Source organism: Antedon mediterranea, chromosome 1, assembly GCF_964355755.1.
Source record: "Antedon mediterranea chromosome 1, ecAntMedi1.1, whole genome shotgun sequence".
Classification (NCBI taxonomy): domain Eukaryota; kingdom Metazoa; phylum Echinodermata; class Crinoidea; order Comatulida; family Antedonidae; genus Antedon; species Antedon mediterranea.
In genome coordinates this window covers 326383-353822 of record NC_092670.1, presented here as the reverse complement: position 1 = coordinate 353822, position 27440 = coordinate 326383, and the positions used below count along the sequence as shown (strand labels likewise).

The 27440-nt window shown below is 32.4% G+C and overlaps 1 protein-coding gene across 3 annotated transcripts in view; it reads right to left on the bottom strand.

The window, feature by feature from the left end:
- The window catches only part of LOC140051663 (axin-1-like), a 41783-nt gene that overhangs the window by 1210 nt on the left and 13133 nt on the right, over positions 1 to 27440 (bottom strand). Inside the window, exons 1-10 of one of the 3 annotated variants that reach the window (XM_072096958.1) lie at positions 22613 to 22830; positions 17775 to 18631; positions 14766 to 14924; positions 10962 to 11067; positions 8592 to 8729; positions 6793 to 7337; positions 6104 to 6226; positions 4640 to 4840; positions 4348 to 4419; positions 4016 to 4189 (exon numbers count right to left, since the gene is read on the bottom strand). In XM_072096958.1, the coding sequence (XP_071953059.1) occupies positions 4016 to 4189; positions 4348 to 4419; positions 4640 to 4840; positions 6104 to 6226; positions 6793 to 7337; positions 8592 to 8729; positions 10962 to 11067; positions 14766 to 14924; positions 17775 to 18607 (2351 nt within the window). In that variant the 5' untranslated portion in view covers positions 18608 to 18631; positions 22613 to 22830. Of the gene's footprint in view, positions 1 to 4015; positions 4190 to 4347; positions 4420 to 4639; positions 4841 to 6103; positions 6227 to 6792; positions 7338 to 8591; positions 8730 to 10961; positions 11068 to 14765; positions 14925 to 17774; positions 18632 to 22612; positions 22831 to 27440 lie in introns of those variants that run through there. The other 2 variants (XM_072096966.1, XM_072096949.1) reach the window with 2 other exon arrangements.

Here is a 27440-nt window from a genome sequence, read left to right as displayed (position 1 = left end):
CAATTAGTACTTATTTATTCTTAAAATATGACATCATCATTCTTGGTTTTTATTATAATCAAACCTATGAATTGATTCTGTTGATAAATATTACCTTACAAATAATATTATTAGTAACAAATATTTGGAATAAAAAGCAGTAGTAATTTACAAATTCAAACCATGGAATAAGAAATAGTTGGCATTGTGCCATATCTAAATTCCCTGACCCATATCCAAACTCGTTGACCCATATCTGAACAAGCTGACCTACATCAAACTCGGTGACCCGCATCAAACTGATGAAACTGAACCTATGTTACACAAGCTATGATACATACACCTGCATTATCAGCTTTCATTGTCTACTACTACTGTGAACATTACGCAAATTTTGAAATTCATCAGATTTTATATTGCATTATAATTAGATTAAGTCTTTTAAACACACTGTACTATAATATTACTATCATTGAAAAACATCATACTATCCCTGTAATTTTTTTAATATAATCCATCACAAAAAACTGAGAAAATTATAATAAAAAAAATGTCATTCATTCTGTATCAAATTATCCCTCCAAATTAGGATATGCAATAAAAATAAATTGCAAATATTATTCATCTAATATATAATATATATATAATATCACAACGCAATATTTTACAAGGTCGTTAAAAACCATGACTCACAAAACACTAGATTTTAAAAAGTGGGGTGGATTTTTTAAATTCAAAATATCTTATTGTAATTGAGAATAATAAAAGTCAGAAAAAAATAAATCATCATCAAATAAATCAAAATAATAAATTCTCAATAATATAGTGTTTTATAAGTTTTATACGAAGCAATTTTTCTTCTCTGTGGCAGCCAGCATTTAATGATTCTAAACAATTATTTTTAGTTTATAAATGTGAAAAAGGGGTTTTGTTAACACCATGTGAAAGATGGAATATTACTATGCAGGCGACTGTTATTAATTAATGAAATACTTTTCAACGTTTCTAGAAATAGGCACTTTTAGTAGTACAGTCAAGGTTATCTATTCTACAAGATGAATTTCAAGAAATGTTTTTTTAATGAGATCATCTGTAGGAAAGCGAGTTGGCAATGAAAGGTGGAAATTATCTGCATCTGGCTAATAGATTATTAATAAGAGAACTTATTAATAAAACAACAGTATTAATAAATACCACATTACAAACGAGGACTGAATCTAAATTGAATCATTGAAACACCAAAAAAAAAAAGGGAAATCTAAATGTTATATGATGAAACCTTATAAAAGTATTTAAACTACATATTGATTGACTTAAAAATAAATATTGCTTTCCTTATAATATTTGCTAAATAATTTTTGTGTTCCTAATATCTGTTTTTAAGTAACATCTGTAAAATCTCAAGAATTTAAATTACTACATTTTAACACTGTTACTTAAAAACAGATATTAGGAACACAAAAATTATTTAGCAAATATTGGCTACAGTCTTACGGAGTTGGTTGAGAGGACCACCAGGAGTTGCTCACAAAGTGACTCTGTTTTACAATAATAACATATGATCCTTTATTCTCTAGCCGGCTCTCCTTTGGTGCCATACTCTAGCACACTAGGAGGCCGCAGCCCTTGGTGCCCTAGTAACTTAAACTTCAACCGCTTTCAAACACACTGTTTTAACTTAATTTGTAAATTTCATTTATCAAATAATTGACCTTTAAAATAAATGTTTAGATATGATATAAAACAAAGCACTTTAATTATATAAATGTTATGTATTGTTGTTGGGAAATATTTCACTTACTAAATAGCAAATTATGTGTAGTTTCAATTTAATTTTGCATACATATTTATATATAATAGTATCTTTATATAAGAATTTGTTGTAGTGTATTATTATGATTATTGTGATTAAAGTTGCATATGTTTGGCTCTTCAGTTTGATACGTAATCATGTGAGCAAAATTCAATTTGCAAAGACTTGTTATATGCTGTAATGTTATATCCCCCTCGAGGTTTTTTAGACTAAAAAATCCTGATACAATGTGGTTTTGATCTTGTTGAAAACGATGCTAACAAACTCCCCATACACAGCCTGCCAAAAACAACCAAGCTACATGTACCGCTGAAAATTAACTTATTTTCCAAAAGTAACAAAAAGGGACAGCTTAGCAATTGTACTAGACTGGCAACTTACAAGATTTTCTGTATGATTTTTTTAAAAATTTAGTTGAAACATGAAATAGAAACAAAAAGAAATTATATGTAAATGTCATTAATTTTAAGATAAATTTTAGAAGTCAATTAAAAGGCAGATAGACTAACATTTCACAAAATGGCATTAAACTTCATGTGAGCTTAGGTCAAGTTAAGAGAATACTTACAAGTAAGCTTGGAATAAACTAAAAAACCAACATAAGACAAAGTGTAAACCAGGACAAAGTCACTAGGCCTAAACTCATCTAGTGAAGAACACCGCGGCAAAAGATGCTTATCCAACCACTCTAATCTGGGATTTACCACTACTAGATAAACTTATTAGAGCAAAACAGACAATATTAAATGGTTTCAAGGGAAAACATATAAAATATTTACATTATCAACATTTCAATGAAATTAGACATAAAATAACTGAATAAATATTAAATAAAAAAAGGTAGGTTTTATTGATTTTTTTCATGTTATAAATTAATATTATGTTTGTTTTAAATGTAGAGTATATAATTCAAAAGTTTTATAAATATTGTGATGTTTTTACGAGAATTTCCTATCTGAATTTAAATGTTAAGACTGATAAATAGTTTCTCGTAATGTAACAAATTTGCCGTTACAACGTACGATATTACACAAATCAATTGGATGACAGGCAGACTCTGTGAAATGGTGATTTATAACACAAATGTACAAATATGCCACTTTCATAGAAGTAGGCCAAATGCGTTCTCATCTAATCACATTAGAGCATTTACTTGTGTTGTCAATACACGCATAGCTAATATCAGTACCCTAGTTTGGATACAGTACTAAATAATGTTATTAGTGTTGCAGAGGGGAGAAAATTATCAGAATTACTGTGGTTTATGGTTATGACAATAAATGTTAACAATATAGGCTAGTAAACTGTTTCCTTATGGTATTACAACAATTAGATTATGGTATGTGATATAATGTAATTAAACAAACTGGATATTTATAATGTTTATAATGTTTAGCCTTTTATAATAATGAATAAAACAACAAACAACAAAGAGTGATAATGTTTAAAGTGAGGAGAATTTGACAAATTTTGAAAATGAATCGACTAATACTATAGTAGAATGTTACAGTAAGTTCAATTATCAAAGAGATATAGAAGGAGTGAATGAATGAATGCCGATGTATCAAAGAGATATAGAAGGAGTGAATGAATGAATGCCGATGTATCAAAGAGATATAGAAGGAGTGAATGAATGAATGCCGATGTATCTATGTGCGGCGGCGCTATATCATGCTTACTCATATCAATGCGCCGGTTTACTTATGACATCATTGTCAAGTTATCAAAACTTTATAAATTCTTAAAGTCAAATATTTGTACTCAAAACATACAAATGCATACTAATCACTTAAAACAAACTAAAGGGTTTTTTCACTTTTTTTTAAAACTTCCTCGATTATGTTTACGAATTGCAATGCTTTTTGTTGGAGTTTGCACATGAAAAGGTGATTTTTCAACAAAGGTTATGAGAAAGTCATACTAAATATAATTAACACCATCAGTGGCACAATGACCTCAAAGATTTGTGGTTGCTTTCAATTACTTTTCTCATTAATTTTTACAACACTTGAAAACACACAAGTAGAATAAGTGCTATATGAATTCAATAATAACATTTTACAATTATAAAGTATTAGATATGTATCTATTTTTATTTAATTATTTAATTAATTGAATATAATAGATGCGTCTTTTGGACACAAATGTTTATCAGGAACTAAACTATCTTATGTATGTTAAAAAAAAAACACAATTGTAAAAGAAAACATTGAATGTACCAACCTGTAATTGCCTTTGCGAGAAATGAGTTGTTTAAATTGAGCGAGGGTAACAGTTCCATTTGGAAAATTTGTGCGGTAGGGGATCGGGTCGTTGCAGTAGAAGTATGCAATTGTTATTGAGTCAGCGTCTTTACTTGTATTTGTTGAGGAGTTGTTCTTGGTTTTTAAGACACGCCTATTTGGTACAAAGAATAAATGAATAAGATTATTAAATAAACTTTGATTTAAACTTTTAAACCCGCTATGTAATGTGTTTATAAAAACCAAATCCAAAATTAGAGACTATTAAAAGATTTTAAGGATAAAAATAAAAACATGACAAGAATCACTTACGTGGATGACACATGTTGTTCATCTCCTGCGAAACTGCTCATCTGTGTTTTAACACGTCGTCCTTCTAAATTTCTAAAATTAAGTAAAAAGTAAGAAACAGTAAGTAAAGCTCTGTCTACACTATCAAACTTTATGTGATAAATAATATGATGTGCCCATATATGGACATGATGATGTCATATCACTACCATATTTAAGCAAATTTTTTTTTGTCAAACTAGAGCTTAAGACAATGATATTTGTCAGGTTGTATACTGATTTAAGAATAAATGTATGTGCTGATATTTCTTACTTTCTATGTCGTTCATCCACATGCATTCTACGTCTAGCCTCTTCTAACACAGTTCCTGGTTCAGGTGGTGTATTGATGGGCATTGACGTATCTTGCATAAACGGATGACAAGGTTTCGTAGACCACTGGCTACGTTTTGAAGTTCCCATACTTGGTCGGGCTGCATTGTAAATCACAGGCTTCTTTGCATTGCCAGAATTACTATGAAAAATCACAATAAATTTTTAGGTACACAGCGCATAAATATTCATTAACATTTAAACTTTTTTAAATTTGTTTTTTTTTCTGGGTAGGTTTGTCATAACAATCATCGATGTTTGCATCAAGATGTCACATGACGTATAAACTGTCACATGAGAAGAAGTTGGCATTGTGCGCTTGACGTGTTAATATTATAGTGTGGACCATGCATTAGACAAAACATACATTAGAATCTATGTATTCCTCTTATATAAGTAATTATGGTTTAATTGAGCATAATACGAAAATGGCAAAAGATCGTTAATACACAACATAAATTACACCACTGACAAGAAACTCAAGCATAAAAACAAACGATGCTGAACCTCCTGAGAAATGAAATATAATTTATTATAATTGCTGTAGTGATAATAAAACATTTAAATCTGTCTTCCTGTGATAAATGATAGTAGCAAGTTGTCGATATACAGAGGTGTTGCTTAAAGCAATCGTTGTTGTTATCACGCTAATGTAGAGCTGAGGTGTTGGTTATGCAATGGGCCGTTAGCTCACTAATTTAGGTCCTATTGTGGAGCATTCAGTCTATTGCCATAGGGTTAGATATTAATTATCACATGACATTCAGTATTGGTTTGTTTTTTATTATAAATATTTCATAGTCATAGTATCTTTATTTGTTTATAAGAATTAACAGAAAAATGAAAAAACTAGTATATATCATGTATACATTGTATATAAATAAAACAGTAAAAATACACAGAAAATTGCACCAATATGAAATGTATTTTTACTTTGTTAGTACATTTTGATGTGTACTGTAGTCGGTGGATAAAACAAGATGTTAATAGAAAAACAGGAAAAGAACACTCGGGGAAGGGAAACCTTCAATGGCGGTGAACAAGTGAGGTCAATTAGCAACTTTAGTGGGTTTAAATACTGGAAAATTATATTTCCTTTAATGGCGGTAAACAAGTGGGGTCAATTAGCAAACTTAGTGGGTTCAGAAACTGGAAAATTCCATTTCCTTTCTCACAGATTCTACTTTAAAAACCGCCGACAACTTGGGGCAAGACTACTCCCATTTTAAGATTGTGTATCAATTACGCAAATTGATAACGTCGGATTTATATTAGTTAAGTACAAACATTCAAACACGTCGGGTCTGCTCTAGATTCAAAGAAAATACAGATGGGTAGAGTAAGTCATAATTTATATATAGATTCCATAAATTTACAAAATGAAAAACTAAAGTAGTTAACAAACCTATGTCTTTGTGCGTGAAGTGACTCAGCTGGGGCTTTACTTCTCCTGCTGCTTGATTTCTGTGATTGTTTGGACCTGTTGTACGGCTCATTTTCCGCAAGCCACTGAACTATGGCTTTATTTCTGCAAATACAACATTTATTAAATACTTATCGGAAGTTTTAGCAACACAACCAATTATTTATATTTTATATAAGCATAATTTAAAGTTTATATCATATTATAGCATTGGTGCGCTAGTGGTACTTTAACAACACATTTTGCAAAACATTTATTGGTTTATTTTCATCAAGCATCAAAATCCATTAATGACATTAATCTAATGTTGTGTAAAGACAAGCCTCCATGTCACAATACACGATGGTACAATAACGATCATGTTGTGTAAAGACAAGTCTCCATGTCACAATAACGTCATGTTCGTACCCTCCACACTAACAAAAGACTCTTGAGGGAGCCCTTTTTTACTTTGTAACGTTAATTCACAAAAAGCCTTCAAATAAATTAAATGAATTGAAAAGGGCCAGCTGCTTTGTGATTATAATGGACTTTTAGTATTCAAAATAGTTTGTTATTAAAGCCTTGCAAAACAAATAGAAATACAATCAAACTATGTTTAAAAATTAAATTATTATGGGGAAAAAAGTGGATAAAGAATAGGTAAGAAAATCAAAAGATAATCCTCATACCTTTCTCCATCTGAAGGTAATGATGACCCGTCGTAAATCCCACTGTCTGTTGTTTTTGAGATTGAAGAAATGTCCGATTTCTTGCTAGATTGTTTCTCTCGCTTAGTACGAGACTCCGTAAATGAATACTGTTGTAATCGCGTACTTTCATTACGTGACTTATAATAATGAGAAGCCTCATCAGGATATGGTCCAACCTGTTCTTGTTGCAGGTTTTTATTGTGTGAATACATGTGTATTTGAGACCTATGATCATATCCATGTTCTCTATCATAATTAGTTTCAGTACTTGTTTTTGTGGACTTGCTATGTTTCAAATACGCGGCTGGGTTGCCTGTAACCATTGACTTTTGCTTGTGAAGTTGTTCGGGAGATTTTGACTTTGGTGTAATGTGACCTGGTGACCTCCGTCGGTTTGGCGTTTCTACGGATCGTGTCGGTGTAAACACTCGCGCACAATGATCGTCTAAAATACTTGATGGGTCTTCATCTAAAGTTTCAAGTCCACTAAATAATTTTTCTTCAGAAATTACACTATCAGCTTCCTAAAAATCAAATAAATAAATTATTTGTCATTTTACAAATTTATAAAAACTAGAAAAAAAAAACATATCAATACTAAGAGTAATCAACATTTATTGCAGTTAATATTTTGATGAATGGATATATTTCTGCGCCAACCTGGCAACCATGCATTGGCAATCACACAAAAGAATGTGAATGACAGCCATCAATCTTGTAGTAACAGATGACGATTGATTATCCACTTACAAGCAAAGACTTGTATCAAATATGACAATCGTTGTTAACCTGCATCTTGATGCCATTTATTAAATAACATTGTTATTTACAAAAAAACATTTCACCGTGGGAGACGAAAAATGCTATATTCAAATTATTTACAAAAAATTGTCTTAGGAAATAAACTAAATGTGCTTTTTTAATAACATACACTGATTTGACATTTGAATTTAAAAAAAAACATATAAAATACACAGAAGCATTTAAACAAAAATGATTGATCAAAGGGTAGCAAAACAAGAACTGCATTATAAACATTAGAGGAGAAACAATAAGAAATGAATTATTCATAAAACAAGAAAAAAAGTAGTAATAAGATAAATTGTAACTTAAGGCACCTTGACGAGTCCTCGAATAAAATGATTAGAAAATAATATTAGATATGATGTGAGTAATTACATTTTAAATTCACATCATTTGCAACCAATTTACCGATGCAAAAGCAATTATAAAATGGAGATACTTGTACATTAAGGATCGGGATTTATCAGGACGTTAGAAACGAGACGTCAATGAGAAATTAAAAAAGACGAGGCAATTCCTATATACATATATTGCATTTATTATGAAACACAATTACTTAGGGTGGATGACATTTGAATAGCAAATTTGGATTGATTTCATATTGAAATCAAATCTTGAAATGAGAGGAGTAATTTCAGAGTAAAGATGCTGAATAAAGTATTAAAATGATTGACAGCTGAAGACGCTGTTTGTAAAATCCTTATTTATTGTCTAAATAATATGATGAAGGTAACAGAATATCAGAAAGCTGCATTTATGCAAATGTTTGCTAGCAATGTATTTAAAAGACAATTTATTATTGTTTAGGATGTTAGTATAATTTTTAACATTTTAGGACCCTTTTGGAAACAAACTTTATAGTTTATAGATTTTCTCTGTTGTTGATGTTGTCTTGTATTTGTTTCTGTATTTTTGTATTTGTTTTTATGAGAATTTTTAATAAAGTCAATAAATCAATCAAAAAGAAAACCCACCTCAACTTCCTTGAGTCTTGCTTGCAACCTTTCTTGCGTTTCTCGCTCTTTTTTAACTTGTTCTAGTTTTTCCGTCAGTTGACGCACGAACTCATCGGGCGTCAACTGCCGACTCTCCTTCAGTGGTTGCCTGGGACACTACAAAAAAAATTCTAAAAATATTACTTTTAAAAACCTTTAATGTTATATTCATAAAAAAGAATGTTACAACTTTTGATTAGGAAGATATCTGATTATAGGAATATGCATATTTGTACAGATTGATATTTTTTTATTGTATAGAATTACCATATTAAAAATACCATGAGTAGAAATTGAAAATGAATACAATAAATAAAGGCCATGTATGGATTTTAGAATATCCCTCAAGATCTTGTTTTTCTTCAACACTAAGGGTATGTTCAGACCTACGGAGTTATGCTTTCGTATCACAGCCAAGGTCATATTTTAATGAGCGTCGTAAGAGCAAAGTGTTCAGATTCATTGCAACGAAGTTGCGTTACAAACGGATATGATGTCACTCGCTGGCGATTAACCAAACTCTAACGCACTTATAGACCTACCTTCGTTGTTATTAAAAGTAGTAGTGGTTGGGGTAGGAGTTGCAGGCCTAGACCGAACACTTGGGCTCGGAATTATCGATGGGTTGTCAGGCATACCAACCAGCCGATCGTTTTGGGGTTTGGGTTTATATTTGGTCTATGACCTAAAATATCATTTATGGCAGAAAAATGTTCAAATCCCGTACTTGCACTGGCTCCAGATTTATTTACTCGGTCTTTCGCCGCTTTATACGACGACCCCTTCAATTTTGTTTGGATATTAAATCCTTCTTTATGAGGATGGCCCATCTGCTAACGTGTCCGCCATCTCGTTGAACACAGACATCTTGTTGCCGGTGCTTTTACGCCAGTTTTTCACTTCCAACCGATCTCTAAACTCAGGGCTTCCCCACAATGAAATAAGGTATTTTACTTCGGTTTCTCGCCAATGCGCACGCTTCGATGACATTTTGAATTAATTAATATAATAATATTAATAATAATAATACTGTATAGTGTAACAACAAACAAAAGGTATGATTTTTTCGCACGTTCACCAATCACAACAAATGGATCAGCTTGGCTATAATACGATGAGGAGCACATGTCACGATGTGATGTGGCGAATATTGTAATTTGATTGGCTAGATATCTAACCTAGGTCATATTCATCGATGCGTGACTTTCGTATTGTAAGCGACGTCCACTAAACTCATACCTTGAGCTTTCGTAGCGTACGAAATATCAGTGTCGTACGAGGTGGCTTCCACTAATCTTTTCCTGGTTCAGACCTATGGACTTGTACGCCGCGTACAATACGAAAGCATAACTCCGTAGGTCTGAACAGGCCCTAAAACAATAATCATCATGTTTCCAACATACTAATAAATCATTTCTTGTGTTTCCAAGATTTTATGGTTTATTCCATTTAAGTAGAACGACAAAAACACAGGGAAAATGCATAAAACTCAAGGTGGCTTGTGTCGAGAACTTGTTAAGGCAGAGAACATGTACTAGCTTGTCACGTTTACGATTCAGTTAAAACTATGCAGTAATTACAATGATTCGATTGCAATTTTTCTTCCTCCTCCTTCTAAGCCATTACGATACGACAAGAAGCGTTGGCTTGAGGGTACATGGCCATTGACATGTACTAGTATTAACATGAAGATTGTAAATGCAATTTGGCATGTTTGATATTTGTATTCCTTAAGGTTCAATTAATAGGAATAACCAAGAATTTCCATTCTGTCTGCAAAGAAGATGATTTCCATCACTCATAGATGTAATTATGTAAATTAAAATTTATTTCTTTTTTTTAATAAATTGTCTACTACTATCTGTATTAGGAGATTTAACCAATTTAGCTGATTATCATTTATTATTGTTTTCTTTGTTTGAGACATTTTATAAATTATCACTCTCGCACTCATTCACTGCTAACTAATATTTGAAATAATTTAAAATGCAAATGTTTAGATTGAATAATTATACATGAGGTATATTCATATTATACATGTACAATAGGTCAACAACAGCCTAAATCAATGAAATTGAAATAAAACAGATTTCTCATAAATTGTCAACGATTTCGCCATTCCTATTGCATTTTGCCTGTTAACAGACCTGTATAATTAATTCTTTCATTCTAATACTGAATAGAGAATTTCACAGTGGCCGACCAACGACCTTCGCTTAAATTTAACTGAGGAACCCAAGCCTTGTTTGTTGATCAATAGGTTCTTTTTAATACACATGTTTTATTCTTAATAAATTTAACACAATATACTGAGTAATTTTACGGGAATTTAGAAAATAAAAAACTTACTGGAAAGGGCGGGAACGATTGAACGTGACCATTGACTTGAACTGAACGCCGCATGTGCCTTTTAATCTTCTTAATATTATGCCTATGGAATATGGGACGGCCATCCCTGGAAAAAAGAGAGAAAAAATGTTTAATCTTGGAACAAAATACATCTTAAAATTACTCACAAATACCCATTAAAACTTGAACAATTCATGTGAAACAATAACAAAATGTATAAAATAAATGTGTTGTTTTATCTTTTCATAATAGAATAAAATTTAATTTCATTTCATGATTCGTAAGTTGTACAAAGCATCTTGTAGACAATACAACTTAAGTTGTACAAAGCATCTTGTAGACAATACAACTTGTACATTTTTGTTGTTGTAATAATCAAATTAATGTAAAAGTGTTTTTTTTATGAAAACGTCGATATAAAATAAATACATCTATTTTACAGTCGATAATAACAATTATAGAAAGAACAAAAGTGATCGTAAACAACCTAAAATGAAAATGTCATTGACTATAAACAAAAAATAATACTATAAGGGAAAAGAAGCAGAATAATTAAAAAGCATAAACTAAGAGGTTAGAACAAACAATGCGATACATAATTTGAGTACGTATCAAGTGAACATCAATCACCCACTTTCCATCAATATTACCAACCTAACATGTCAATTATTAAAGTTACAATAGTCGCTGTATAAACCGACACCAATATCACGATTATTGGCATCAATATTATGATTGGCACATTGCAATTATTGATCTTTCTGCCTGTATTCGATTAAAAACCAAGAGATATTGTCCTTTATAGATGATAAAGAAGAATATGCATGCTGCATTTCAGTCTATTTATTAGCCTTATTGTCATTTTTTTACCCATGCGAAGATAAAATTTATATAACGATGGTTATTTTCCAATAAATACTAGAAGCATTGTATGCAATTAAACCTACATTGATACTTGATAGCCGAGGTCTTTAATCTAACGTCACCTTGAACATTTTAGTGATAATGCCAAGACCATTACTAGGGGACTGAACAATTCCCCGAGAAAACTATGCTATTGGGCAAGTATTCATACGAATGGTATACAGGAAGGTTCTTAGTAATATGAGAATGGTACTTAATTTACATAGGACAGTATCAGAATACATTATTAATGCTACACCCAATACAATATAATTGCCTATATAACTTGAAGGTCAACAATCTAACCAAGTTTGTAATTTCATATAATATTTAATAATACTTTCTTAAAGTATTTATTTTATTTCATTAAAGGTTGTTAATGTGTTTCTTACTTTTTCTACGTAAGCTTTGTAGGGTTATTGCTAAGTACAGTAGTAAGAGTAACCAGCCAAAGGCATAACAACAAGATGGTCGTGCAGTAAAATTAGCCATTATAGTGAGAGGATGAGTATTAATCATTAGAAAGAGTGAAATGCATTAAAATAATTGCAAACAATATTGACAGGGGTTGTATCTAACAATTCTGAAATGATTGCAGATCTTTAGAATATTAACCCATTTCACTGTATCTTTTTAAACAAAACTAAATTTAATAAGCACAATAAAATAACATGTATTATGTCAACGTAAACATTAAACCTACCATCTCTTTGTAAACATTTTTAAAACAGTTTTAATTTTTTTCTAATTTTTAACCAGAATTCTTTTAAAATAAAACTAAATTTAATACTACAGTAAGTAATAGACACCTAATATAACATAGTACTTATCAATTCAAGGCAAATTAAACCTACCATCTCTTTGTCTTTAAAATTGTTTTTATAATTGTTATTTACTGTATTTTTAATCAAATATGATAGTTTTTAAGCCATAAAATTGCATTATAATAGGAAAGTTAAATAATCCTGGTTAACAGCATTATTTAATTAGAATTAGAAGGTTTATACAAAACAAGTAAAGCATAAATAAAGCAACAAAAGAAGGGAGTGATACCAGAAAACAATCAACAATGGAGGTTAGTGCATCATAGTATAAAAAGCTTACCAATACACAACAATAACACTAGAAAAAATACTCCAATAAAATCTGCCAACAGTTTAGAATAAAAACTTCACAGTTAAAATAACTGACATTCAAAACATGTTGGTGAAATTCAGCTATTGGAAAAAAAATATTGCAGGACAGGTTTAGAGTTTCTTTCTGCCTGTAAATTTATAATAAAGTTCAACAAATATGTAGATTGGTTGACATGAATGTTGAATTATTTCAAACACAAAAATTGCGATCTTGTTCGATAAATGTGGATGGAGAAATCTATAATTTATCATGAGTGTGACAGACAGAGGTGCTGAAGCACATCTGTGCCAACAACTCCTTGCTAGAATACTACAACTATAATTCCTAAAACGATAATATCTCAAATTGTGCGAGATGTCGAAAAAGATGAAATATAACCAAAATCAAGATTCCTATATTTGCGAGGAAATTACAAAAAAATATAATAATTCATGCATCAAAATTGTTAAGGTATATAAACTGTAGACATGGATCATAATCACAACTATCTAGTTGATTGAACTCTTGCAGCAAAAATAAAACAAATGAATTTTTATATTAATCTTTTTTTCTATAAATGTCGGAATAATTGTTAACGTTGCAGAAAGTAATCAATCACAGGGGGAATGTCAGGTAATCTAGATGATAATTTGTCCCTAAAAACAGTTTTTATATTAAAGTTAATGTTCAAATTTGTTACAAATATAACTACGAATAAAAAAAAAAGAATCATGTAATTGTATTATTACTGGCCTGTTATTGTAAAGCGTAGCTTATGGCTCGTTTATTAAACATTTTGGCAATAAATAGCTTTCATAACATCACCTAAAAAAACAGAATTAAGCTTCTTAAAAAAATATAACTATATAATTTAAAAATGAGAAAATATGGTACTTTTGATAAATAAAAATTAATAAAATTCATTTAAACAATTTAGTTAATGTTTAATATTTCACCGCAGAAATTTGAAGAAACAAAACAAATTTGCAGAAAGAAAATGAACATACTGTACAGTAGGAATGAAAGAATATGATTAGGACTTGAAATAGTATAGTAAATAAATAGGTTTACATCATAGCTTTGCTTACAACAGTCTTTCAATCATTCAGTCAATAACAATAGCCATATAACACTAGGTAAGTATACTGGTAAGCCATACTATTTAGACCCAAGAACCATTGCAATAGGGGTACCTTGAGGCGCTCATAACAAACAATAAGTTCTCTATATTATCAAGATTACAACACACACAAACCAGTTTTTTTTTTTTCGGGTAAGGCTCTCGAATATAAGAAGGTTGATGAATGGCAGAGTTTTTAGAATATGTCAGATTGTATCTGGAATTCAAGTATAATCCAACAATGCATTGCAACCAATGGTTATTCTGGATTCTATACAATTCTAATCTAAATCTAAGATCTGACTTTTTTTAATCAACATTTTAATCAGTTTGCATATGAAATAAGCAAAACACTTTAGCAACATTTAATTTTATTATACTTAGACAAATTTAATTTTGATTAAAATGAGCTTGATATTGATTGTGAATTCATAACAGAGTAGACCACCAACAAATGTGCAAGAAAAACAGCCAATTTGGATGATTTCTTGTCATATTATTATTATTCATAAAAGAATGTTTAAATGTCCTTCCACAACAGCTTACAAATTACATACAATCACTGAATAAAGAATAGAATCCAAATTCATGTATTTTGTGTTCTCACATAATTAAAGTATTATTAATTATAGTAATTATGTTAAAAATGTTATTTGTATACTTACACACTCGAGTCTGTAAGTGACATAGTGTCATCGGTGGACACCGCGTCGCTGGACAGACTCTGTCTCTCCGAGTCGTTAGTGGAGGCTGCCGGTGCTGCCGTCGCCAGGCTAGCATGGTATGGATTTATAGGACCTTGTTGGTTTCCTCTACAAAAGTGGCTAGAAAATAAAAAATATCAAACAAACATTATACTGCATATACAGTAGGTATTTTCACAACTTTTTTCCAAAATTTGTGAGTAATTAACTTAATAATTATAAATCAACGAAAGGGTAGACAATATTTGAGCAATAATAATAGAAGACAAGACTATATACTGTAGTATTAATACCGATAATTATTTTATGAATAGACTTACAAAATATGCCAAATTTAATGGCATTTCTATGATATATTTTTTTCAATTTAGTGGGGAAAAAACAAGCTGATTATTAATAAGCTATCAATATTCAAGTAGACTACAATCCGCCAGTATGTCTCCACAGAAGCAATTTCCAAGCCCCTTCACTATACTTGGATTACAAGTGTGTTTATAGCACAACTCGGGCTACAGTAGCTACTACATATGCATGTAAAGATGCTAAGATTTTGAATTGTTATTAAAACTATGGGCTTGTGTATACTGTAATATAGGCAGATGGAAGGTAATATTGTAGATTGTACAAAATGCACACATTTAACTAAAGAATAAACACTACAACAATTAAAAACCATGAATAATTTGTAAAAAATGTCTAAAGAAATATCCAAAGAAAAAAAAATTCAAAAACATGTAACATCAGGTGCAAAAACACATTAAAAATGCATCATCTTTAATGTTTAATCTAACCCTACTATACATGATATTATGGCTGTACAGAGATTTTTTTTTTATTTTAAAAACATTCAACAATTTTATAAAGAAACATGGCTAGATAAATGTTTAGTAATCCGGTGGAAACATAATATTTCTATGCTTGAATATGAAATATTATAATTATTCTCACAAAAGAAAATAAACACCCATGGAAAAAATGAATGATCCGAATATGAATGACCTCGGGTCAAATAACTTGTGACACTGCAGAAATAAATTTGATGTTGGCCTATTGGACAATACCATTAACAATATAGGGATGTGTACTGTATTTTAGAAATATTATTCTTTTACTATAAAAAAAAGGTAATACATTTCTGTATCATCATTTAAATATAAATCTTTATTTCTGTATCATTTCTACATTAAACAAATGAACCAGCAGTACATGAGAACTAATAACATTACTATAGTACTGCTCAGTAGCCCACACCAGTGGTAATATTACCACTGACTGACTTTATTTATCATTAAGGGACTTAGCCCAAAGAAAAATAGAGATTACATGTTTCAGATTGAGAAGTCTGCATACACAGTATGTCTAAAATAAAGGATCTAAGCATTCCACCCCTACCAGGCCAATTATATTTAGGCTCCATGCATCTTGCTAAAAGGCTAAAGGTCAAACTTAGCTGGTTTGAACATGGTAGGCCTTGGAGGCCTTGCCATATGTTAATGTTTTAACCAGGCATTGCTGGGGGGAAGGGATAATTATCTATCAACCTGAATTTCATTTTCTGATTTTAAAAATATATTTTAAATTTTTTAAGTTGAATTTGTTTCAGCAAGTTTTATAACAGAAACTTGCATTTGAGAAAAATGTAATCAATGTAATCAATGTATGATAAATAGTACTGCATATATTCTTGATCTTTTAGATAAAATGTTTTTTTCAGAATAAAGCCTTAATAATCTACTGTACAGTATGGTAACGCATCAACAAAGTATTTATTGATTTGTTTTACAGTAAATAAATAATTTACATTAGCTGTTGTTTAAAAGATATCTGAATTATAAACAACAGTACATACCAGCACATATTTGTTGTGATGTTTTTAGTATAAAACATTGACAAACAATTGCAAACAAAATCTGTATCATTAGTAGTTTCTATATCTACATACTATCACATAAAAGTTGTCAACATCTACACAATGCTGAGTGTTTTTAATGCTGTTTTATGTCCTAGCCTAGGTTTTGGTTTATAGCCTAACATGGCTCCATTGTGCTTTCTATTCAGCTTTATAACTGATAGTAAAACCTGCCAGGCTGCACAGCACAGCTGGCTTGTGTCTTAACCTTAGTAGTAAACATTTACTAGCATTTTTATAGAAACATTTACAACCTAAATTAGAGGTATACTACTGTAGCTAGTAGGGATGTAGTGAGAATTTAAATAAAATTATTTATTATCGAATTAAAGTAAACAATAAATAATTATTGAACTGTATTTTGGGTTAAAACAAAAATTCCATTTTTTTCAAGTTGAATTCTTTCTTCATATCGAATGAATAAAACAGCGAACGGTAAGCATGACTTTATAAATTGAGAATTGGCAAAGTAATGTCTGAACTGTAATTACAGAAAATCTTATTAGTATTCCACTTCAGAAATGCCTGCAGGCCTAAGGGCCAAATTACCACAATCAGTGTAAATTCTTTAACTTCTCTGCAAAATACCCAATTAAAACATCTGTTTGAGTGGAAGCTCAATAACAATCATTTCTGCTAGTGTAGCCTTTAAACACAACGCTTTTGGTGTGCGCCACCCTGGCGTGTGTGTATTAGACACCGCCACACCGACAGGACATGCTTCGTGCTTTTATTACAGTTTTGTTCACATCCAACTGGGCGAGGTATATCCGACAAAAAGATACACACTATCAAGTTGACAACAATCAACTACAAAAATGTGGATTGTCAATGCCTTAGTAATACACCAAGAATGTTACAGTATCTAAATTAAATTAGACGAATACAGGAAAAATACTGTAGATCAATGATTACATAAATTACAATTTGAATGAAGCATTTATTCCCTGAATTTAAACATTTCGTAGTGTTGATAAAATGTTTATACTTAGTAAATAATAAAGTATCATTATGTGCTTAATTTTATTTTGGCTTAAATCAAAGACTTAAAAACAACTTACCGGTATTCGTCCCTCTTAGGTCTTTTCGGCCCTGATGATATTAGTCTATGTCTTGATGACATACTTAATACCTCCGCTGTAAGTCTAGTAGTAGATTTTGGTTTTTCAAACAATTCACTTCTTTCTGTCTGACATACCTGTAGCTCCTCATCTTCTACGACGGTGGTTAAGAACCTCTCGGATACACCACCGTTGTAAGAAGATGTCGGTGAACTACAATCGCTTGTTGTACTAAGTCCACCATTGTTGGCATACTGGACATACAGTTCTGACTTTAAAAATTCTGGATATAAATTGTCTCTAATAAAATTCTCTGCTTCACTTTGTGCCTCATCAAATAGTTCAACAGCAACTTGTCCTTTCTTTACATTTTCCTCGATAATAGTTCTTGTATTCGGATTCAGTTTTATTGCAGTTTGAGCGTTTTGTTTGATAAACTTTTTACAAATAAGTTTTGATAATTCATACTGGTTTTTCTCATCTCGCATTTTATAACCCTGACAAGCCAGCCAAAATTTTAAGTAATGCTGTTCTTTTTCTTGTTCCAAAAATTGAGTAAATAGTCTAATTCCATCATTGTCATTGAGTAATGCATGCAATGACTCTGTCCACCGTGTATATGGTGGCGTAATAGAATCACTGCCTTCAGGTTCAAAACCTAAAGGCGCTTCATCTCCATTTTTACCCATACTTAACGTTGACCTTCTAGGCGTACCCTGCGAAGGATTGCCACAAATTTGATGTTCATGTTGCCCCACATTTTCTTCCCCGGGTACCGGGGGTCTCAATGACGTCGGTGGGTTCGAGTCCGGCAAAAAAATCAGAGTGTTCATTTTAAAAATAATTCAACATTTCCACTGTGAAAAAAAACATATCAGAACATTAATCATCAGAGAGAATTGCTTAGTTACTGCTCACTTTGGTCTAGGCAAAAGAAGCATATTCAGCATGTTCTATTGAGGGAACAAGAGAAGGAGAGGTTTTAACAGTAACACAGTGCAGAATTGTTTACCAACAGAAATAGGTCGTTTAAAAAAATTAGAAACAAGAACTATCTTATGGTTTTTAAATTTTTTTATTGAAATTAAAAACCTGAATTAATTCCGGTTATTTTTTAACATACTACAGTACTAAAACTAATTTTCAATTCTTTTGGGATTTTTCAATATTTTATTTTAATAATCAAGCTGCAGGCTTCAATTAACCCAGACTAGTAATTGACTTTATTATGCAAATGAGGCTGAGGGCGATGTTTCTTGTGTAATCAATGGACATTCCAACTCAATCTATCCAAGGATAGTCATCACTTGGCCACTGAAGGAATTATTTCATAGTGTTTATGATGATTACTCTATGGAGTCACAGGTCAGCACCAGAAGTTGGGAGTCATCACAAAAAATGTATGTTTTATCGAGGACCCTGAATGATCAGTTCTATTTGGAACTGGATAGGCTACCCTCAGTAAAGATGGTAATAAATAAATAAATAAAAAAAGATAAAATTTATCATTTTTTTTTAATTATTCTAAAATAAAACAATACTTAACAATTATTATAAGTACAGTGATGAAATGAGCTACAGTACTGTAGATGAGTAGAGACAGTAACCCACTAACTACTGTAGTGGGTACTGGTACCATCCGTCTACTATAATTAGTGAACTGTAGTGGGTACCGGTACCATTCGTCTACTATAAGTATAATTAGTGAACTGTAGTGGGTACCGGTACCATTCGTCTACTATAAGTATAATTAGTAAACTGTAGTGGGTACCGGTACCATCCGTCTACTATAAGTATAATTAGTAAACTGTAGTGGGTACCGGTACCATTCGTCTACTATACTGTAAGTATAATTAGTAAACTGTAGTGGGTACCGGTACCATTCGTCTACTATAAGTATAATTAGTAAACTGTAGTGGGTACCGGTACCATTCGTCTACTATAAGTATAATTAGTAAACTGTAGTGGGTACCGGTACCATCCGTCTACTATAATTAGTGAACTGTAGTGGGTACCGGTACCATCCGTCTACTATAATTAGTGAACTGTAGTGGGTACCGGTACCATCCGTCTACTATAATTAGTAAACTGTAGTGGGTACCGGTACCATCCGTCTACTATAATTAGTGAACTGTAGTGGGTACCGGTACCATCCGTCTACTATAATTAGTGAACTGTAGTGGGTACCGGTACCATCCGTCTACTATAATTAGTGAACTGTAGGGGTATTGCTAAACACCGCAAACCCCCGCAAACCTCCAAAAAAATATAGCAAACCCCATCGAACCAACATAAAAGTGATTGAATCATGTAGTGTACAACCCACTGGGTATATCCATGTAAAAAAAAAATTAAATTTCTACTGTTAACAACTTATTTTTGGGGTAAAACATCATTTTTTGGTCAAAAATGATTGCTAAACCCCGCAAACCTCCAAAAAAATATAGCAAACCCCACCGAACCAACATAAAAGTGATTGAATCATGTAGTGTACAACCCACTGGGTATATCCATGTAAAAAAAAAATTAAATTTCTACTGTTAACAACTTATTTTTGGGGTAAAACATCATTTTTTGGTCAAAAATGATTGCTAAACCCCGCAAACCTCCAAAAAACATAGCAAACCCCACCGAACCAACATAAAAGTGATTGAATCATGTAGTGTACAACCCACTGGGTATATCCATGTAAAAAAAAAATTAAATTTCTACTGTTAACTATTTATTTTTGGGGTAAAACATCATTTTTTGGTCAAAAATGATTGCTAATTTTTAACCAAAAAATGATGTTTTATCCGCAAAAAAGTAGTTAACAGTAGAAATTTAATATTTATATACCCAGTGGGTCGTACACTACATTATTCAATCACTTTAATGTTGGTTCGGTGGGGTTTGCTATGGTTTTTTGGAGGTTTGCGGGGTTTAACAATAATTTTTGACCAAAAAATGATGTTTTACCCCAAAAATAAGTTGTTAACAGTAGAAATTTAATTTTTTTTTACATTGATATACCCAGTGGGTTGTACACTACATGATTCAATCACTTTTATGTTGGTTCGGTGGGGTTTGCTATGTTTTTTTGGAGGTTTGCGGGGGTTTGCGAGGTTTAGCAATACCCAACTGTAGTGGGTACCGGTACCATCCGTCTACTATAAGTATAATTAGTAAACTGTAGTGGGTACCGGTACCATTCGTCTACTATAATTAGTGAACTGTAGTGGGTACTGGTACCATCCGTCTACTATAATTAGTGAACTCATGATGATCTACAGTAGAGAAAGTGACAGAGAATTGTTGAATAATGTGTTGACTATTGAAAATAAATTTTATAAAAAAAACTCGCGTTCAAAAAGAGCTGACGGGGAATTAAAAGGTGTCTGTACTTACTGTAAACATTATTATGCTGTTCAGATTGCCCGATACAGCTTCATCTCTTTAATATTGTCATTCCCCCCTCTCAACCAATCTGAGATTCCAAGTATTTTAAGTATGATCAAGTTAAGAAATCGACCCAATGCAAACTAATACGTCGACAAAAACAAGTTAACCAGCTACAGTGAAATAAAATATGCTGATCAATACCAACAGTCTTTCCTTCTATGCTGCCATTGACCTAATTGGCTGCAGTTATTATTTCTATTTAATTTCAACCTCACAAGATTTGGAGACTATTAAAGCCTTTTTCTTTAATCAAAACCTTCCAAGCGGAAATCTCATTCCAGGCAATGACCTGTGGCTGCAGTGCATACTTCTGGGGGTTCTCAAGTAATGAACTTTGACCCTTGATTCTTAAAGTAGTACAGTACCTTACGCTACAGTGGGATACTACAACAATTTAACCATTTTCTTCTTTAAAATGTTTTATACATAGTTATGATACATGTTCAGTCTAATAATACAGTACACATAAAATGTGTATACCTGTAAATGTATACCACATATACATTTTATAAGAAAGCATGTAGCCTATTTGTTTTTGAATGATTAGTAATTTGTATAGTCCAATAGGCATAGCTATAGTAAATACTGTAAGTACAAGTTTTTTACTGTTTTTAAAACATCTGGCATTATTATTAATTATTAATATTAATAATTAGGATCCTTAATAATAATAGTTACCTATTATTTTTATTAAAATAAAAAAGATAGGTGAGACATCCTGGTTAAGATCTTTTTAAAAACTTACCATACCTGCTTACTTGGCAATTTAAAACATCAAAACAGTCCGAAGCCTACTAGAACTAGAAGAAAAAACTTACCTTTTTAAATACGCGCGTTTTAAATACTAAACATTCTACTAGGCTAGACCTAGACTACTTGTTGGGTTATTAATATATCCAAAGAACATACAGTTACAGTATGTATAAACGTATTAAATCAGCTAGATAAAAGCGCTAGGCCTAGCTATTTGTCCACAAAATAAGATTATTAATCCAAGCGAAACTGCTTCGTTTTGAAATTGAATAGAATGCCGAACTCGCTACACATTACCGCGTTACTCTTCCCTCCAGGCCGTGTTGAAAATCCTGTGATATTCACCGCCTTGTTTAGTCATATTGCCGCTAAAATGAATACTTAATAGAATAAGCTATGTCATAAATAACAATGAGCTTTCAAATAAAAACATGAACATATACCTCAATACAGAAACAACCTTATTAACTGGGAGAGCTAGGCCAGACGGTCATTTGATACGAAAGCGGCACGGAACAATTTGCATGCAAACTAAACTACAACAGGCAGGCAGCAGCCGCGGTGGCCTCGTCCTCGCTTTGAAACACTCCAAATAATTGGTAAAATAATAGTTTTTTATGGGTGTATTTAAGTTGCTTACTTACCTCCGACACACGAGATGGTATAGAGTATTCCAAAAGTGTACAAATCAAGTATTATTAAAGAATAAATAATAAGAATTTAACCATAATCTTACCGCTATTCCCGACGACTCTGAAAAACTGCCGACAATACAAGCAATGGGGAAAGCCTATCGAGAGCCGAGCGTTTCAAAGTGCACAACATCAAAGCACAAGCCCGCCTGTTTCAGAGGTCCCAAAGGGCAGTGACGTATACACAAAGGCTTGCCGCACCAATCGGCGTCAAACGCTTTGGTCGGTGCGATTCATCAAAATAGGTAATTGACTTAACATGAAACATCGCATAAAAATACGTTACTAAGCTTTTACTATCGACTTCGCTATTATTATTTCGATGACTTACTCAAATACAGACTATTCGTACAATTTAAAAAAAAAACATTTATCAGTTTTTAAACATTATTTGCAGCGTTCGATGCAAGTTTATAATTAAAATAATATGGGACATTTGTTTACCCCTATCGGCAGAATACTGTTGGTCTTAATTTGTCAACAGGGAAGTTTTAGGTCAAACGAGCGTGTTGGCAGAGAGATAATCCCCACTTTGTGAAAATAATGTATGCCGGTTTCCATCAAAGGAATTGTTCATAGAGGAAAAAAGAACCATAATAAGATCACTCGCTGTGGCTGGGTCATAGGTTATATTTTGGAATCAGTTACCAATATTTTACGTAGGCCTACCATTTTTTTTTGTCTACACGAGAACAATTGCAAATGTTTTTCGTTGGCAATGGACATGATCGACCAATAAACAGTAAAAAAGCGTAGAATCAGCCCCCACATCGTATAAAATATACGAGCACTCTTAAATACTTGCTTTGATGTTTATCGTATCACAATTGGGTTTTAGTAGCTAACAGACCCTCAAGAGATGGGTCGTACGGCGTACTACAAAAACCACAAACCGCGTTAATTCTAAATTACGAGTGTTGACAAAGTGCGAGGCAGCGAGGCAAGCGAGGCATGCGCGGCATGCCAAATATTTGTGCGAGGCATCATTTTATCATTTCCAAAAGTGCGAGGCATGCGAGGCATATAGTTTACAATTTCAAAAAGGTGCGAGGCATATCTTAACGTGCTATTATGCTATATTATAGGCCTAATAATCAATCGATACAAGCGTATCTAAATAGATTCGTGTATACACTCATCATGTTGTTTATTTTTATGTAACGATTGTTTTTTCATTCAAGTCATATCGTGTCAAAAGTGCCCAAACTACGGTTCAAAAATCTGAACGACAGTCTCTAACTTTCGATAAACAATAATTGTTAAAGCGACACACTCATCAAATGACTGCAATGTTTGTTGGCATTTCGAGCGGGTGTGTAGAAAGCGACGACCTCGAATTGGACGACCCCAACGACCCGGGCGACCTCGAATTGAACGACCTCGAATTGAACGACCCCATAACACGAAACCGACGACCCCTATAGCCTAGCCTAGCCTAGGCCTAAGTGTGGTATAACATCCCAAAGCCGAACACAGCCAAAGATCTTTAAACTATACCTTATTTTATAATACTCGCAAGCAAGCAATTGATTGAAAAAATACAGAAATATCGCCATTTGATACTGATTGTGTCGACACGAACAAACGAAAAGATATGGAACGCCAAGAGTGCATCATTAAAACTGCATTCGACATATTAAAAATAAATTAAAAAGAAATAAATATTATACAATACATGGTTAAACCATGGACGTATAATTACATCTCGTCTTCTTATAACGAACACTATAGGCCTACCAAGCAGAGTAACATGTGCATGGGGGGATATGACCGGTTGGGCCGCCGACAAGTTGAGCCGCCGGTAATTTCTATGAAACGGCCAGTGCGTCTTTTACGACATTTCGCGTAGTGATAGAGTGGTGTCCTAGTAGGCCCTACATAAGTTCATGGTCTTTAGGTTTATTGTGTCATGAAAATAAATAATAATTACATACTACAATTTTGTTGGTTTGAAACAGCAAAGGAAAGTAGTCATATTTAATAATTTAATTGTTTTTAATCTTTCAAGGTAAAAATGCAGTGCACTCCATAATATTTTTCTCGCGTGTATGCCTACCACGTAAAATCACGTTGTCTCTCAGGACTAATAGAGTATTGATATTCTTCGAATGAGGTTAAATAATTATTATTTTTTATTTACTATCTTTTAATATCATATTTTATTGAATTTTACAATGTTAATACACAAAATATTTTACTAAAAAACGATGATTTTATGCAATTATTTTACTTAAACTGCCGCCTGAGGGGGCAACATGTTTACGTCATTTTTGGCTAAAAACGATCATTTTCGGTCATGTTTTAGGCCTTATATTTTGGAATCTACAAGTCAGATATTCATAATTGTTTCTCTTTAATTATAATATTTAATAATATATACTAAAAACCGTGATATATAAACTTTGGAATATACATCGTTATATCTAATAATTAATATAAATAGAACTTCTATTAAATAGAAACGAGCACCGGCGAAAGTAAGCATTTGGCGTTTCATAGAAAATAACGTTTTTCTGGCGGCGCCTCAACTTGTCGGCGGCTCAACTTGGCCTAATCCTGCATGGGGAGGGCCATAAGAAAGCTTTACATTTCACACATGCATTGTATACGGTCAAACCATGGAGGTATAACAATATTTTTATACCTCCATGGTCAAACCATGAAGCTGGTAAAACCATGGAGTACCTCCATGGTCAAACCTTACCTGCCGCCGCTGAAAAAGGGGCCTGGTTTGCCATGTTTATGATATTTCGTGTGCTAATCGAGTCGAATGCAGTTTTAATGATGCACTCTTGGCGTTCCATATCTGTTCGTTTGTTCGTGTCGACACATTCAGTATCAAATGGCGATATTTCTGTATTTTTTCAATCAATTGCTTGCTTTGCGAGTATTATATAAGGTATGGTTTAAAGATCTTTGGTTATGTTCGGCTTCGGGATGTTATACCATACTTAGGCCTAGGCTAGGCGGTTTACGATGAAATCGGTCGCGTCTGAAATCGGTCGCGTTTGAAATCGGTCGCGATAAAATCAACTTCCGGTATTTTGTATGGCGCGCCGCTAGAGCTATACTTTTGATTATATCGGTCACGTTTGAAATCGGTCGCGCTATTTTGTATGGATCGAGCGGGATGCATGCTAGAGCGGGATATACATTTTTCGTTTATGTAGATTTAATTGATATTTTGTAGTAACTAGATTATTTATGTGGATATTTTTTACTTGGTTAATAAATATTTATTATCAATCATTAAATTAATTAATTTTTTTTTGTATTTCACAGGTCTCGGAGAAGGACTGTGTCTTTTAAATATTATATTAGGCATAATGTTATATTAGATATCATAATTTACCTCTATTTATATGTACTGTAATTAATATATTATGTAGAGAATATACGTCTGTCGTGTCTTTTATTATGCAAACAATTACGTAAGAGAACAATTATTTATTTAAAAACAATAATTTTTACAATATAGCCCATAAGGCCAGCGTATCCATTTTACTTATGCATACTGTGGCAGATTATATCATATCCATGTCGTTAACAACATACAATTCGATCACCTTATTTTTATTTCTATTTTATTTCTATCCGTTATGTAGGATAATATTAAGTGTATAATGATTATTGTTGAGGCAAATCACGTGTATACTTTTATCTCTAATGTTTAAAATAGTTTTTAGTAAAATGATCATTATATGCGGATGGTTAAAAAAGACGAGTTACTGAAATAAACCCCCGAATAAGCCATATTGGAGATGCGCCTTCTATGATCGTGCAGCTGTTTCCTCTAACAATACGTTATTTTGCTGACGGGGTTTCCCCTTTTTAAAAAACACGCACTTGTTTAGTGTGTCAAATCGTGGACAAAACACGTACGATCGTTGTCCATGGCGAAGTAAAGATGACGTCTATTACTAATAACCATGTTTGAAACGTCTATAGGCCTCCTGCACGTGTTTTTGTGAAACGATCCAATGAGCTATAGATGCTCGACGCGATTATGAGATCATGTTCATTCATTCATTCTTTATTTAGCCTTTAAAATCGAAATACATTTAAAACATAGGTAACCAAATCAAGACACGTGGAAATATAAGGAGGCAAGGAAAACAAAAGCAATTAAAATCGCTGTAGCTCACAGGCTTGCTTATCCATACGGTAATAATTCCGAATAAAGCACTTTTTCTATAATTTGACAGTATGAAAAATACGAATTTACGTATATATCGTCGGCGATACTATAGATTTTAATTTGAATATCTTTTATTTCTTCATTTATAATAATCATTTAATGTAAATAATTAAGTAAGTGCAACTCAGTGTCTCGCATTCATACGTCGTTCGTAAATCTAAATGTTTAAATATCAGTGCAGATTACCTCTTTGCGGCAACTCACTCACATAATAATGTATGGATAATGTGGACACGATTCTCAATTGAGAATCGTGTCCACATTATCCATACATTATTATGTGAGTGAGTGGCCGAGCGGTTAAGAAGACAGTGGAACCGTAATTATGTAGCCATAACATCGGCAGGGGTTCGAGGCTCACTCACTCCATGGTTCTGGTGTTAGAACGAGTCTTCTCGGATAAGGACTATAAACCGTAGGTCCAGTGTACACAGCTTGCTCATATGCACTTTAAAGAACCTAGTACATCTTTCGAGACGAGTAGGGGGTTACCCCGGTGTATTAGTACATCACAGCCACTGATCACCAACTGGGCCTTCTGGGAGACCAGTCTTTGACTGAAGAGGTTACCCAGTATAAATA